A 17,500-nucleotide genomic window follows, 5' to 3' on the forward strand; every position below is an offset into this window, starting at 1 on the left:
ACCCTTCCTTCTGGAGATGTCTAGTAACCAAATGGACCCTTCCTTCTGAGGAGGTCTATTGACCAAATGGACCCTTCCTTCTGGAGATGTCTAGTAACCAAATGGACCCTTCCTTCTGAGGTCTATTGACCAAATGGACCCTTCCTTCTGGAGATGTCTAGTAACCAAATGGACCCTTCCTTCTGAGGTCTATTGACCAAATGGACCCTTCCTTCTGGAGATGTCTAGTAACCAAATGGACCCTTCCTTCTGAGGAGGTCTATTGATCAAATGGACCCTTCCTTAAGCCGAAACCACACCAGTTGCAACTACTTGCAACAAAAATAAAACATAACCCCCTCATGGCCACCCTAATTAACAGTGGATTGTGCCTTTAATCTACCTGCACTATTCATATGTTTAATACCTTCTACCTGCACTATTCATATGTTTAATACCTTCTACCTGCACTATTCATATGTTTAATACCTTCTACCTGCACTATTCATATGTTTAATACCTTCTACCTGCACTATTCATATGTTTAATACCTTCTACCTGCACTATTCATATGTTTAATACCTTCTACCTGCACTATTCATATGTTTAATACCTTCTACCTGCACTATTCATATGTTTAATACCTTCTACCTGCACTATTCATATGTTTAATACCTTCTACCTGCACTATTCATATGTTTAATACCTTCTACCTGCACTATTCATATGTTTAATACCTTCTACCTGCACTATTCATATGTTTAATACCTTCTACCTGCACTATTCATATGTTTAATACCTTCTACGTGCACTATTCATATGTTTAATACCTTCTACCTGCACTATTCATATGTTTAATACCTTCTACGTGCACTATTCATATGTTTAATACCTTCTACCTGCACTATTCATATGTTTAATACCTTCTACCTGCACTATTCATATGTTTAATACCTTCTACCTGCACTATTCATATGTTTAATACCTTCTACCTGCACTATTCATATGTTTAATACCTTCTACCTGCACTATTCATATGTTTAATACCTTCTACCTGCACTATTCATATGTTTAATACCTTCTACCTGCACTATTCATATGTTTAATACCTTCTACCTGCACTATTCATATGTTTAATACCTTCTACCTGCACTATTCATATGTTTAATACCTTCTACCTGCACTATTCATATGTTTAATTCATCATTTTAATGCCAATAGAAAAGTCCATGACATACACACTATATCTCATTCTAAAACGGTAATCCTATAGTATTAGACACCGAGTCTGGCGATTCATTTCCGGTTAAACGGATCACAACATCCGCTAGCTTTGTTTGTGTTACACAGTCATCTGTCCCCGATGCTGTGTTTCTGCACTGTGTTACACAGTCATCTGTCCCCGATGCTAAGCGATCATCGTTTATTTTAATATCTAAGTATCTAATATCTAAGGCCGATTACATCGGCCGTTAGCCAAACTAGCCAAAAGTTGCTACATAATTTAAAACAAAGCCCCTGATTATAAGGAATAAAACAATAAAAATAAAACAATAAAACAAAACAAGAGGCTTAAGGTCAACCACACCAATCAGTGTCATTGGTGTGGTTAAAACTGGTGTGGTTTGGGCTTTACAGAACCAAATGGACCCGTACGGGTGTGTCCTGCACAAGGAGACGCCATTGGTCGGTCGGTCAGGTCACAAGGCGACGCCATTGGTCAGTCGGTCGGGTCACAAGGCGACGCCATTGGTCGGTCGGTCGGGTCACAAGGCGACGCCATTGGTCGGTCGGTCGTGTCACAAGGTGACACTATTGGTCCGTCGGGTCGGGTCACAAGGCGATGCCATTGGTTGGTCGGGGTCGCAAGGCGACGCTATTGGTCCGTCGGGTCGGGTCACAAGGCGATGCCATTGGTCGGTCGGGTTCACAAGGCGATGCTATTGGTCCGTCGGTCGGCGGGGAAGCAGAGCAGCGATGATGATTCGCCGCTCATCGACGACGACGAGACGTCGAGGTCGTCTCGGGAAGAGGCCGTTGTGTCTGTAGCGCCCCCTGTGGCCAGAGGACTCCTGCTGATCACCAGGTCCAGGCGGTCTCCGGCTGCCGCGATGAGAGGAACGGTCAGACAGCAGTCCATGTCCCGAGTCCTGGCCCCGTTCACCTGCAGGGGGCGATAAAGAGCAGGGGTTTGACTCCAGAGGGCCACTATAGAGCGTCGCAGTCCCGCCCTCTACCATGGACCAGGAAATTATTCTCTGTTCATTTTCCTCATAGACATTTCAGAAAGTATTTATTTAAAGACGTTTACGCCGCGGACAAAGCCAACTCGAGTCGTGACAAATCATGACAACAAACACAATTTTTGGGGCCGAAAAAATTATTAGAAAGAAGAAAAAAACGGCAAGTTACAACACTTTTGTTGTTGTTTTTCTTCTATGTAATTATTTGTTTGGTCCAAAATATTGTGTGTGTTGTCATGATTTGTCACGACTCGAGTTGGCTTCGTACGACGCTTAAAAGGTCTTTAAATAAATACTTATTTAAAGACACAGTGGAAAACATTATGTTGCATCACTCTTGTGTGAGGAAGTTCCTTTTTTACATTAAAGCCATGTAAACAAACATGTTTTATTCTCCAGTAATTATTTCTATACACAGTGGACTTGTGGACGACTTCACAAGAAACGGAAGGCCTCTCAAATAGTTGAGGACAACACAAACGCGTGTGCGCGCCACAAATATGTCCGGCCAGAAACGAATGACTGAACACAATAGTTCCACCTTAGGGAATTTAGGTTCCTACCTAAACTACTGAAACTACTTAAACTACCTAAACTACTGAAACTAAAGCGCTGAAACTGACACAGAGGTAGCGAGCGGACCCCCGCAGATAATAACAATAATGCAGCTGGTAATTAATTGATTTAATCAATTTGGGCTTGTTTACCTGTAGTAAACGGTCGTAGGGTCATTATTACCTGTAGTAAACGGTCGTAGGGTCAGTATTACCTGTAGTAAACGGGCGTAGGGTCAGTATTACCTGTAGTAAACGGTCGTAGGGTCAGTATTACCTGTAGTAAACGGTCGTAGGGTCAGTATTACCTGTAGTAAACGGGCGTAGGGTCAGTATTACCTGTAGTAAACGATCGTAGGGTCAGTATTACCTGTAATAAACGGGCGTAGGGTCAGTATTACCTGTAGTAAACGATCGTAGGGTCAGTATTACCTGTAATAAACGGGCGTAGGGTCAGTATTACCTGTAGTAAACGATCGTAGGGTCAGTATTACCTGTAGTAAACGGTCGTAGGGTCTGTATTACCTGTAGTAAACGGTCGTAGGGTCAGTATTACCTGTAGTAAACGGTCGTAGGGTCAGTATTACCTGTAGTAAACGGTCGTAGGGTCATTATTACCTGTAGTAAACGGTCGTAGGGTCAGTATTACCTGTAGTAAACGGTCGTAGGGTCTGTATTACCTGTAGTAAACGGTCATAGGGTCAGTATTACCTGTAGTAAACGGTCGTAGGGTCAGTATTACCTGTAGTAAACGGTCGTAGGGTCAGTATTACCTGTAGTAAACGGCCGTAGGGTCAGTATTACCTGTAGTAAACGGTCGTAGGGTCAGTATTACCTGTAGTAAACGGCCATAGGGTCAGTATTACCTGTAGTAAACGGCCATAGGGTCAGTATTACCTGTAGTAAACGGCCATAGGGTCAGTATTACCTGTAGTAAACGGCCATAGGGTCAGTATTACCTGTAGTAAACGGTCATAGGGTCAGTATTACCTGTAGTAAACGGTCGTAGGGTCTGTATTACCTGTAGTAAACGGTCATAGGGTCAGTATTACCTGTAGTAAACGGTCGTAGGGTCAGTATTACCTGTAGTAAACGGTCGTAGGGTCAGTATTACCTGTAGTAAACGGCCGTAGGGTCAGTATTACCTGTAGTAAACGGTCGTAGGGTCAGTATTACCTGTAGTAAACGGTCATAGGGTCAGTATTACCTGTAGTAAACGGTCGTAGGGTCTGTATTACCTGTAGTAAACGGTCGTAGGGTCAGTATTACCTGTAGTAAACGGTCATAGGGTCTGTATTACCTGTAGTAAACGGTCATAGGGTCAGTATTACCTGTAGTAAACGGCCATAGGGTCAGTATTACCTGTAGTAAACGGTCGTAGGGTCAGTATTACCTGTAGTAAACGGTCGTAGGGTCAGTATTACCTGTAGTAAACGGTCGTAGGGTCAGTATTACCTGTAGTAAACGGTCGTAGGGTCAGTATTACCTGTAGTAAACGGTCGTAGGGTCAGTATTACCTGTAGTAAACGGCCATAGGGTCAGTATTACCTGTAGTAAACGGTCGTAGGGTCAGTATTACCTGTAGTAAACGGTCGTAGGGTCAGTATTACCTGTAGTAAACGGCCATAGGGTCAGTATTACCTGTAGTAAACGGCCATAGGGTCAGTATTACCTGTAGTAAACGGTCGTAGGGTCAGTATTACCTGTAGTAAACGGTCATAGGGTCAGTATTACCTGTAGTAAACGGCCATAGGGTCAGTATTACCTGTAGTAAACGGGCGTAGGGTCAGTATTACCTGTAGTAAACGGTCGTAGGGTCAGTATTACCTGTAGTAAACGGCCATAGGGTCAGTATTACCTGTAGTAAACGGTCATAGGGTCAGTATTACCTGTAGTAAACGGTCGTAGGGTCTGTATTACCTGTAGTAAACGGTCATAGGGTCAGTATTACCTGTAGTAAACGGCCGTAGGGTCAGTATTACCTGTAGTAAACGGTCGTAGGGTCAGTATTACCTGTAGTAAACGGTCATAGGGTCAGTATTACCTGTAGTAAACGGCCATAGGGTCAGTATTACCTGTAGTAAACGGCCATAGGGTCAGTATTACCTGTAGTAAACGGCCATAGGGTCAGTATTACCTGTAGTAAACGGTCGTAGGGTCAGTATTACCTGTAGTAAACGGTCATAGGGTCAGTATTACCTGTAGTAAACGGCCATAGGGTCAGTATTACCTGTAGTAAACGGCCATAGGGTCAGTATTACCTGTAGTAAACGGCCATAGGGTCAGTATTACCTGTAGTAAACGGTCGTAGGGTCAGTATTACCTGTAGTAAACGGTCATAGGGTCAGTATTACCTGTAGTAAACGGCCATAGGGTCAGTATTACCTGTAGTAAACGGCCATAGGGTCAGTATTACCTGTAGTAAACGGCCATAGGGTCAGTATTACCTGTAGTAAACGGTCGTAGGGTCAGTATTACCTGTAGTAAACGGTCGTAGGGTCTGACCCCAGCCAGGTGGGCGGGGCCATCAGGACGGATCATGTTGACGAACACTCCTTTCTCCAGGAGACCGTCTGACACGCTGAACCCAAAGTCACCGTCCTTGTGCACGGTTACCTGCACACACACACACACACACACACACACACACACACACACACACACACACACACACACACACACACACACACACACACACACACACACACACACACACACACACACACACACACACACACACACACACACACACACACACACACACACACACACACACACACACACAAGCTAATCAACTTGTGCATGTTATGCAGTCATCCAGAATATTTCTGTAGATTTTCTACTGCTGCCCATTAACCCTAAACCTTTACGGAGGACTTTGATTCATTTCTTGTGCTGCAGTTTTATAACTTGTGCTTAATGAGATTCCTTTCATGATCTAGTTTTTGTACACAGTTCTTAACACTTTGAATGTTGAACACTGTGTGTCCACTGTGTGTCCACTGTGTGTCCACTGTGTGTCCACTGTGTGTCCACTGTGTGTCCACTGTGTGTCCACGGTGTTGAACACACAGAGCCACTGTGTGTCCACGGTGTGTCCACGGTGTGTCCACTGTGTGTCCACTGTGTGTCCACTGTGTGTCCACGGTGTGTCCACGGTGTTGAACACACAGAGCCACTGTGTGTCCACTGTGTGTCCACGGTGTGTCCACTGTGTGTCCACTGTGTGTCCACTGTGTGTCCACGGTGTTGAACACACAGAGCCACTGTGTGTCCACTGTGTGTCCACTGTGTGTCCACTGTGTGTCCACTGTGTGTCCACTGTGTGTCCACTGTGTGTCCACGGTGTTGAACACACAGAGCCACTGTGTGTCCACGGTGTGTCCACGGTGTGTCCACTGTGTGTCCACTGTGTGTCCACTGTGTGTCCACTGTGTGTCCACTGTGTGTCCACTGTGTGTCCACGGTGTTGAACACAGAGCCACTGTGTGTCCACTGTGTGTCCACTGTGTGTCCACTGTGTGTCCACTGTGTGTCCACGGTGTTGAACACACAGAGCCACTGTGTGTCCACGGTGTGTCCACTGTGTGTCCACTGTGTGTCCACTGTGTGTCCACGGTGTGTCCACTGTGTGTCCACTGTGTGTCCACTGTGTGTCCACTGTGTGTCCACTGTGTGTCCACTGTGTGTCCACGGTGTTAAACACACAGAGCCACTGTGTGTCCACTGTGTGTCCACTGTGTGTCCACTGTGTGTCCACTGTGTTGAACACACAGAGCCACTGTGTGTCCACGGTGTGTCCACGGTGTGTCCACTGTGTGTCCACTGTGTGTCCACGGTGTGTCCACTGTGTGTCCACTGTGTGTCCACTGTGTGTCCACTGTGTGTCCACGGTGTGTCCACGGTGTGTCCACTGTGTGTCCACTGTGTGTCCACTCGTGTGTCCACTGTGTGTCCACTGTGTGTCCACTGTGTGTCCACTGTGTGTCCACGGTGTGTCCACTGTGTGTCCACTGTGTGTCCACTGTGTGTCCACTGTGTGTCCACGGTGTGTCCACTGTGTGTCCACGGTGTGTCCACTGTGTGTCCACTGTGTGTCCACGGTGTGTCCACTGTGTGTCCACTGTGTGTCCACGGTGTGTCCACTGTGTGTCCACGGTGTGTCCACTGTGTGTCCACTGTGTGTCCACTGTGTGTCCACAGTGTTAAACACACAGAGCCACTGTGTGTCCACTGTGTGTCCACGGTGTTGAACACAGAGCCACTGTGTGTCCACTGTGTGTCCACTGTGTGTCCACTGTGTGTCCACTGTGTGTCCACGGTGTTGAACACAGAGCCACTGTGTGTCCACTGTGTGTCCACTGTGTGTCCACTGTGTGTCCACTGTGTGTCCACGGTGTTGAACACACAGAGCCACGGTGTGTCCACGGTGTGTCCACTGTGTGTCCACTGTGTGTCCACTGTGTGTCCACTGTGTGTCCACTGTGTGTCCACGCTGTTGAACAACATTCAGTCATCCAAACACACCAGATGACTATTTGTTGTTCAACTTGTTGAAATGTGCCAGCAGACACACAGACACAGGACAAGTCCAGACTGGCCTGCCGTCCGCCGGGCCCTGTTAGAACTTACTGAGTAAGGGACAAACAGCTGATGGATTTAATTGGGAAATCCCCCACAGACTCTGTGTGTCCCAACATGCAGCACAGCCCGATAACAGGTTAGCAATCAATAACCAATAAATCACAGAATACAACAGGCAGTTCTGACCAATCAATAACCAATAAATCACAGAATACAACAGGCAGTTCTGACCAATCAATAACCAATAAATCACAGAATACAACAGGCAGTTCTGACCAATCAATAACCAATAAATCACAGAATACAACAGGCAGTTCTGACCAATCAATAACCAATAAATCACAGAATACAACAGGCAGTTCTGACCAATCAATAACCAATAAATCACAGAATACAACAGGCAGTTCTGACCAATCAATAACCAATAAATCACAGAATACAACAGGCAGTTCTGACCAATCAATAACCAATAAATCAATGACCAATCAATCTGAAATAGGCTCTCTCTCTACATGTGCTCAAACGACCATGACAGCACAATCAACATGTAAATAAAAAATCAGCTTTGCTAAATGTGGCATTCAAATGTTATTGAATTTCTACCTAATATCCCAATTATGAGCTAGATTGAGCTAACAGTTAAGTTACTTCTGTTTCTCTCTTTGTTCAGTTTGTATTGGGGGAAAAAAACTAGAGATGGAACTCGAAACCTGAGCCACATTGAATATTTTCAGAATATTTTGTAAACACAGTCCCGTTACGGTACCTTGTGGAGCTCCAGGGCTGTAGGGTAGAACACCTCCTCTTTAACCCTGGATGCAAACGGCCTGTTGTTCAGCCTGGCCTTGGCCTCATGGTGGCGCTGTTCCCTCTTACTGGCCTCATGGTGGTGCTGTTCCCTCTTAACGGGGCTGATCAGTACAGAGTCATCAGACCTGGTCTCGTCCAGGTAGAGGCTCAGAGTGCTGCCTGTCATAGAGGCCTGGAACCAATCAGAGATGAGTTTACTCAGAGTGCTGCCTCCCATAGGAGGACCAATCACAGATGGCCTCCTATTCAGGCCTTAATGGTCAAATAATTTTCCATTAAGGCTTATTCGTTTGAATAATCATTTCATTGTGTTTTGGGCCTTGGACGTTGGTTGGAGGAACAAATTCAATTTACATTTGTTCGCCTTTTTTGTAGGCACTGGGCAGATGTGACTTAACAGACTTACTGCTTTTGGCACTGGGCAGATGTGACTTAACAGACTTACTGCTTTTGGCACTGGGCAGATGTGACTTAACAGACTTACTGCTTTTGGCACTGGGCAGATGTGACTTAACAGACTTACTGCTTTTGGCACTGGGCAGATGTGACTTAACAGACTTACTGCTTTTGGCACTGAGCAGATGTGACTTACTGCTTTTGGCACTGGGCAGATGTGACTTAACAGACTTACTGCTCCTGGCGGAGTACTCCGCCATAAGGAATGTAATTACCTTCCGCTCCTGGCGGAGTACTCCGTCTGATAAGCTTTATTATTGATATCAAACCGGATCGCTGATTACTATTTTTTCATTATTATTTTGGCTCTGCCTTTCCTTCTTTAGCGATCCTAGACCGGATTGTGCAAGCGCGCTGCCGTCCACCTCCCATTATACAGGCTGACTAAAAGCTGACTAATCTACGGAGCTCTCCGTGGTTTGGATAAAACGTGCGATGTTCGGAGGTCTTTGCTGATGGAAACATTGGCGCTTTCTAGAGCAAGGATGGCTATATTTTAGCTGGCTAGCATTGACGCTATTTATTTAGCATAAGATGGACGCCCACAACATCCGTTTCTGTGCTGTGTGTGCAACCTCTAAATCGCCCCCGCAGCCCTCGGCAGTCTGAGGTTGGCTTTGCGTCCAGCAGGTGGCAGTAAATCTGTTAACACACCCCGTGCGGGAGAAGGATTTCTACGTGGTTCAAATCCCAACGGTCCGATGCGGGAAAGGGATTTCTACGTTTACCGCATGTTTTTATTGATTACTTTCAATCGTCTTTCTACACAGCCGGGCACTTTACCAACTAGCATTGGATGATAGCACAACCCTCCGATCACGTGATCCCCCTCCCTTCCTGAAAACAGGATGGCAGGCAACCCCCGTATTGTCACGTAATGGCTGCTCGGAGACTCGCATGCAACTCCGGGCAAAAGAATGGCTTCATACCAAGCCGATCGTGTCGGTGCAACAGGGTGCACCTTCTTGTTTCTCTCTCTTTGTTTCAGGGAGGGGAGGGCTGAGTGTGACTGTCTGTCCGTCATATTTCTGTCTCCTTTTTTCTTCATATTCAAACAAAAAAACTCACGGATTGTATCGTCCCTCGGCGAGCGGTTATTTCTTTATCATGATGATCAATGCCGGTCAAATAGAACATTGCAAATGTGTTGTGTTGTTACGAGAGTTGGGAAGGCTTGACAGCAACAATAACCGCCTCACAACAGTCGTTCCTCCTCGGAGGGAAAAACAGCAGGCGAACACGGCTATCCGGGTTGGAACGACACACAGTGTCTGACATAAAACCGCTTCTAATTAGGCTTTCTGTTCAAGAAGAGTACGTTACTACAAAAGCAGGTGTTACATAAAGGGGTAAAATCAAAACATTTTTTTTAAATTAGAGTGGACAAGTTACGCTTTCTTTTGAGGTATGCTGTGTGATTCTCGCTATAAGAGAACATTTACTGTCGGCTTAGGAAAGGTTTGTTCGTCCAATGCTATCATGTAGCAGCGAGGGCCATGTAGTTAATTAGAATGGTCAGCAAGCTAAGTGTTAATAAAAGGAGCACTTCAAGCCATTTTCAACCACACATCTTCATATGAACATATGAACATTGACCAAAATAACTGTGGTTCTAGAACTGGTTCCTTTTACACCAACAGAACTTTGGTTCTAGAACTGGTTCCGTTCTAGATTCCTAGAACCTTGAACTGGTTCCTTTCTAGATTCCTAGAACCTTGAACTGGTTCCTTTCTAGATTCCTAGAACCTTGAACTGGTTCCTTTCTAGATTCCTAGAACCTTGAACTGGTTCCTTTCTAGATTCCTATAACCTTGAACTGGTTCCTTTCTAGATTCCTAGAACCTTGAACTGGTTCCTTTCTAGATTCCTAGAACCTTGAACTGGTTCCTTTCTAGATTCCTAGAACCTTGAACTGGTTCCGTTCTAGATTCCTAGAACCTTGAACTGGTTCCTTTCTAGATTCCTAGAACCTTGAACTGGTTCCTTTCTAGATTCCTAGAACCTTGAACTGGTTCCTTTCTAGATTCCTAGAACCTTGAACTGGTTCCGTTCTAGATTCCTAGAACCTTGAACTGGTTCCTTTCTAGATTCCTAGAACCTTGAACTGGTTCCTTTCTAGATTCCTAGAACCTTGAACTGGTTCCGTTCTAGATTCCTAGAACTTGGTGCTTTCAAGGAATTGGCAGACTTTTTTTCTTCCAGTTCTGAACCAGTTAATTTCAGTGGAAACACTTTGAACTGGTTCTAGATTAGGAGGGAAAAATAACGTAAACCAGTTAAATGTTGTGAAATGTACCCATTCTATACATACTGTGAAATAATGAAATGTACCCATTCTACATACTGTGAAATAATGAAATGTACCCATTCTACATACTGTGAAATAATGAAATGTACCCATTCTACATACTGTGAAATAATGAAATGTACCCATTCTACATACTGTGAAATATAATGAAATGTACCCATTCTACATACTGTGAAATACAAATAATTCAATCAAAAAATCAATCAAAGTTGATTGGTGGATCCTACGTAAAGCAGTGCTGTGATTGGTGGGCTGTACATACCTCCAGCTCCCTGAGGATCTCCGATTGGCCGCAGGTCTCCAGGTCCTGCAGGGCCTGGGACCAGAAGCTCTCGTCTCCATGGCAACGAGGGGGCGGGCTGACGAATCTAACCAATAACATGACAGAGGAGGCGGGCCTTAGAGAGAGAGGTGCTGCTGCCTACAAAGCACCATGGGTAATGGAGTTTGTGTTTTGTTGTGTGTTGTCGGGTCGGCGGAAATGACGGAAAAAAAGAAAGTCCTTTGAAAAAAGAAAAAGAAAACCTCTCCACAATGAAGGCTTATTGTAATCCTCTCATTTGTGGCAGAGCCGTCCTCTAGATTAAAGCCTTTAAAAGCAGTTCATGTTCTCTCTGTTTTTAACAAAAGGTCACCTCCAAAAAGGGGGAATTAGAGGCAAATGGCACAAAAAGTTCAGGGGAAAAAGTCAAGCGTGAAGTGACAGACACAGGCAGACGAATCCTTCAGGGAGAGGTTTGGGTGTCGTTCATGAGAAGAGTTTGTGTTTTCATGAGAAGAGTTTGTGTTTTCATGAGAAGAGTTTGTGTTTTCATGAGAAGAGTTTGTGTTTTCATGATAAGAGTTTGTGTTTTCATGAGAAGAGTTTGTGTTTTCATGAGAAGAGTTTGTGTTTTCAAGAGAAGAGTTTGTGTTTTCATGAGAAGAGTTTGTGTTTTCATGAGAAGAGTTTGTGTTTTCATGAGAAGAGTTTGTGTTTTCATGAGAAGAGTTTTGGGTGTATTCATGAGCAGCAACACAACACGTATATTTCTATAGATGTGAAAAAAACACCTGGTGGTTTGACGTTAATAAAGCAGATGAGACACAGAATACCTGAGAAAGAGAAGAAAATGAGAGATAGCAAAGAGTACAAAACAACATGGAACCATAAGTAGTAAAACCAGAAGACAACATGGAACCATAAGTAGTAAAACCAGAAGACAACATGGAACCATAAGTAGTAAAACCAGAAGACAACATGGAACCATAAGACATGACAAGGAAAGAAAGTCATAATTCTAGTTTCAACTTAAAGTTGAAAGTAGACAAGAAATGCAACACATCTGACATTTCCTTTGATATTTGAGCTGGCATTTGGACTTACTCTGTAAACAAAGTAGAGCTGGGACTCGATTAAAAAAATTAATCTAATTAATCAGAGGCTTTGTAGTTAATTAATCTCGATTAATCGCATTTTAATCGCATACCATTATTCAACCCGCGAACAGTGAGAAACCTTTTTTTTCAAATGTTTTTTGGTATCCCAGTGAATAGTGACTACGGGATTCCACTCATTTTCAACATTTTACTGTCATTAATATACCTTAGAGTTGTTGTGTGGATATAATAAGAAAGTCCCCCCCATTCTGTGTTGCCTAGAACTGGAGGTCTGAAAAAAAATCAGTAACATTATGAAGTACATCTCAGTGACATCACAAAAATGTACTTCATAATGTTACTGTTTTTTTCAGACCTCCAGTTCTATAGGCAACACATAATGGGGGGGTGCACACAACTCCATAGAAAAATGTTGAAAATGAGTGGTATTCCCCTTTAAGCAATACAACTTTTTTATCCCAACAGATAAACAAGAGCAGCAGTGTGTATATGAATACTCAAATGTGCTTTACATGGCGGGGCATGAGAACAAATAAAAACAACTTTATTATGGGGGAAACATTTCACATGAGGTTGGGGCTGACCCACGCTTGCTACTTCAGTATGTTTCGCATCGAGGACAGCTTGACAGCGGTGAAATCACCGCGCGTCTCCGGTGGTCTGTGAGACATGTTAAACTGAAGCAGCTAGCAAGCCTAGCATATAAGCTAACGTTGGTCATAAATGGATCATTTCCCTCTGACATTGCACACAGCCATGCCGCTATCCACGCGTACATCCGATAGCTTTTACATCTAAATGTCCCATCCATGGAGCAAAAGCGATATAAGCGGCTTCTTCATTCGATTCATTTGGGTTTGGGCTTTTTGACGGAGCTGTAGCCTGTAGTGTAGAGTAAACAACTGCTGCTGCTCGCGTGCCGCAGCCTATTCAGTACTACTAGAAACGCACCCAGTGAGAAACGTTCCGCGGTGGAAAAAAAAGGTGCGATTAAATGCGTTAATTTTTTTAACGCGTTAATTTTTCTGTAGTTAATTAATCTCAATTAACGCGTTAAAGTCCCGGCCCTAAAACAAAGAGATACAAAATACTTCGATAATACTCACTGATAAGAAACATTTATAAGAAGGTCAATGTCGGGCAGATCCACAAGCTCAAAATGTGCCTCAGTAATCCTGGTCTCTATACTGCCTCCCCCTGGCCAGCCGGGGCGCCTGATGGAGGGGAAAGGAACTGGTCTCTATACTGCCTCCCGCTGGCCAGCCGGGGCGCCTGATGGAGGGGAAAGGAACTGGTCTCTATACTGCCTCCCCCTGGCCAGCCTGATGGAGGGGAAAGGAACAGGTCTCTATACTGCCTCCCCCTGACCAGCCTGATGGAGGGGAAAGGAACAGGTCTCTATACTGCCTCCCCCTGGCCAGCCTGATGGAGGGGAAAGGAACAGGTCTCTATACTGCCTCCCCCTGGCCAGCCTGATGGAGGGGAAAGGAACAGGTCTCTATACTGCCTCCCCCTGGCCAGCCGGGGCGTCTGATGGAGGGGAAAGGAACTGGTCTCTATACTGCCTCCCCCTGGCCAGCCGGGGCGCCTGATGGAGGGGAAAGGAACTGGTCTCTATACTGCCTCCCCCTGGCCAGCCGGGGTGCCTGATGGAGGGGAAAGGAACTGGTCTCTATACCGCCTCCCCCTGGCCAGCCGGGGCGCCTGATGGAGGGGAAAGGAACTGGTCTCTATACTGCCTCCCCCTGACCAGCCGGGGCGTCTGATGGAGGGGAAAGGAACTGGTCTCTATACCGCCTCCCCCTGGCCAGCCGCGGCGCCTGATGGAAGGGAAAGGAACTGGTCTCTATACTGCCTCCCAATGGCCAGCCGGGGCGCCTGATGGAGGGGAAAGGAACTGGTCACTCACACTGAGAGTAGCAGTAATGTCCAGCCACTCACCCACTAACACTGAGAGTAGCAGTAATGTCCAGCCACTCACCCACTAACACTGAGAGTAGCCGTAATGTCCAGCCACTCACCCACTAACACTGAGAGTAGCCGTAATGTCCAGCCACTCACCCACTAACACTAAGAGTAGCAGTAATGTCCAGCCACTCACCCACTAACACTGAGAGTAGCAGTAACAGCCACTCACCCACTAACACTGAGAGTAGCAGTAATGTCCAGCCACTCACCCACTAACACTAAGAGTAGCAGTAATGTCCAGCCACTCACCCAGGCATCTTGTCCCATTCCTCCTCTGTGTAGGATCCATCGTAGAGGCCTGTGTGGTGACCGTGGGACAGACCCTGGTGGGACAGACCCCCCTGGGGGCCGTCGTAGAGACCCGTGTGGTGACCGCCATGGGACAGACCCCCCTGGGGACCCTCGTAGAGGCCAGCATGGTGACCGCCATGGGACAGACCCCCCTGGGGACACTCGTAGAGGCCCCCGTGGTGACCGCCATGGGACAGACCCCCCTGGGGACCCTCGTAGAGGCCAGCATGGTGACCGCCGTGGGAGCTGTCGTGGTGACCGCCGTGGGAGCTGTCGTGGTGACCGCCGTGGGTGCCGGCGCTGGGCTGGCCTCCTCGGTGTTTCGTTCGCCTCCACTCGTTTGGGTTGAGGGTCATGTCTGACGCTTTGTGGAGATATGTCCCTGAAGAACAAACACATAAAACAATGCTTTGTGGAGATAATATCTCCGCCAGTCTTCACTGGGCTAGCTAACCCCAACTCTAAGCCACAGTCCAGAGTATCTCAGTCTACACTGGGCTAGCTAACCCCAACTCTAAGCCACAGTCCAGAGTATCTCACCTTGGCTGCCAGTCTAGTCTACACTGGGCTAGCTAACCCTAACTCTAAGCCTACCTCTAAACCAGAGTATCTCAGTCTACACATGGGCTAGCTAACCCTAACTCTAACCCTACCTCTAAACCAGAGTATCTCACCTTGGCTGCCGTAGCCTGCGTCAAACCCAGATCCATCCCAGGAGCTCATAGCAGAGTCTACACTGGGTTACCCTAACCCCAACACTAACGTAGAAACATAACCCTAACTCTAACAGTCCAGACAGAGTCTACACTGGGTTACCCTAACCCCAACACTAACGTAGAAACATAACCCTAACTCTAACAGTCCAGACAGAGTATATCTCACCTTGGCTGCCGTAGCCTGCGTCGAACCCAGATCCATCCCAGGAGCTCATGGCAGAGTCTACGCTGGGCACGGTGGCCGAGTAGACCTCAGAGTGTTTACTGGTCTGCTGGGAGTCCGTCAGGTCGTCTTCTGGGTCGCTGGAGTAGCGGTCACCGGCCTGGTCCGAGCTGGGAGGCCGCTGGCCGTCCGCCTCTGGGAAACGACACGTTCCACGATCAAGGTCAGGTTTATTTATAAAGTCCCAGGCTGGGAAATTCATTTTACAGAAGACCATAAAAGCTCTAAAAGACACAATACAGTTGTCTGCAAGACAAACAACAAAAGGAGCCCAAAAGAAGCGGCTGGTTTTGAACGTACGGTCGGGTCGTTTCTTAATCTTCAGCGTGACCGACTCGCCGGCCATCTGGAGCAGCTGGATGGCCTCGCTGAGAGGTTTACCCTTCAGACTGACCCCGTTGATGGCCAGAACCCTGTCGCCCATGTGGATCGCCCCGGTCCTGAGGAGAGAGAGAGAGAGAGGGACATTAACACTGAGAGGCAGCAAAGGTCTTCACCGGGGTCGGGAATCGAACCCAATACACGTTGCTGTTGTCAGGCTGGCACTGCAGCCCAGGGTGCCCGGCCCGCTAGGCTCTGGGTCTCAGGTGAGGTCCATATTATTTAACTTAACCTACTTGTCCATTCAGTCACCATTCACTGAATTATTCAGCCTGTCGGAGTGTCTGGTGTCTCCGTTGGTCACCCGATCCTTTGTTCATTGTGTCTATTGTTGTCTTAGTTTAGGTAAGTAAGGTTAAGTGAATCTTCTTTATTGTGTTGTCTTCGTTTAGGTAAGTAAGGTTAAGTGATTTTTCTTCGTTTATTGGCCTGGGCTACACCTATATGGATCTTTTGCTAAACACACATTGTGTTGTACGTTTGGGCCTTTCAGCCACACGCACACACACAGCGTTTTCCTTTCAGCCATGCAGTGTTTTTGGCCTCTCAAACGGAGGTTTTTGGAAACTGGATCTGTGTAGTCATGCGAAACGGAGCTTTTGAGAAACGATGACGTCACCGCTCATTAGCGCCCTTAAAAGGCCCTTAAAAGGCCCTTAAAACAAGGCTCCAGACTTCCCAAAACAAACTGGTCAGGCTCCTACTTGGCCTCACCCCCGAACCCACCTCACCCCTGCCCACTTCGACAGGCTGGAATGGCTTAGGGTCGACGACAGAGTACAGCATCTTGCAATGGGTCTGGTCCACAAGATTCGATACACCACCAAGATACGGACGGCTGCAATTCGAAACTGGCCTCCCTTAGGATGAATTCCTGTTCTGTTCTTTGACAAGTGTCTATTTGTACGTCTCTAAATGTTTTGATGAATTGAACAAGGTGGACCCTCTTGTAAACAAGTGTAATGCTTAATTGGGTTGTCCACTCACAGTTAACAGTCTTTGTATTGAGTTTGAGCTTGAAATGTACTGTAATTCTGCAAACTGTTAATAAATATTTAAATCAATCAATCAGCGCATATCATTTTTACTATAATCAGGTGAGAAATGCAGCTTAAATGCGCCTGCATGGAAACTACACGGATATCAAGCCGATTGTTCATGTTTATATATCACTGTTAATTAACAACTTTAAAACTTATTTGTTGCATCAACTGCACCATGTACGTCACCAGCAAGCAAAGGCTCTGCTCTGCTGCATCCAATAATAAATAATATATCAGCCTATAGTCCAGTGCGGACTAGTGATTTAATTTGTGTTGGTGCCGAGTGTGAAGCTTGAACAATAGGTTAATTGCGGACCGCTACAGAGAGTGGATATTAACCTACCAATAATATATAAGGACCCAGGCCAAATGCCATTGCGCAGTAAGTAAGTAGCCTTGCCGAGCCATGAGGCCCATAGGTCAGGAGCCTATCTCCTGTTTCTGTAGCATGAGGCAGCTTGATGTACAAGTACACCCCAACCCTTGATGCTGAGTGCCAAGCAGGGAGGCACTGGGTCCCATTTTTAGAGTCTTTGGTATGACCCGGCCAGGGATCGAACCCTG

The 17,500-nt window shown here is 46.2% G+C and overlaps 1 protein-coding gene across 1 annotated transcript in view; it reads right to left on the reverse strand.

Annotated features, from left to right (window-relative positions):
- Window positions 1–1,388: 1,388 nt before the first annotated feature.
- The window catches only part of LOC306917900 (glutamate receptor-interacting protein 2-like), a 70,772-nt gene continuing 54,660 nt past the window's right edge, over window positions 1,389–17,500 (reverse strand). Inside the window, exons 10-16 of the mRNA XM_079530796.1 lie at window positions 15,813–15,952; window positions 15,456–15,647; window positions 14,532–14,955; window positions 11,197–11,302; window positions 8,127–8,342; window positions 5,255–5,392; window positions 1,389–2,143 (exon numbers count right to left, since the gene is read on the reverse strand). Coding sequence (XP_079386922.1) covers window positions 1,907–2,143; window positions 5,255–5,392; window positions 8,127–8,342; window positions 11,197–11,302; window positions 14,532–14,955; window positions 15,456–15,647; window positions 15,813–15,952 — 1,453 coding nt within the window. The 3' untranslated portion in view covers window positions 1,389–1,906. The remainder of the gene's footprint in view (window positions 2,144–5,254; window positions 5,393–8,126; window positions 8,343–11,196; window positions 11,303–14,531; window positions 14,956–15,455; window positions 15,648–15,812; window positions 15,953–17,500) is intronic.

This window comes from Electrona antarctica (assembly GCF_951216825.1).
Source record: "Electrona antarctica genome assembly, contig: scaffold_56, whole genome shotgun sequence".
NCBI lineage: Eukaryota > Metazoa > Chordata > Actinopteri > Myctophiformes > Myctophidae > Electrona > Electrona antarctica.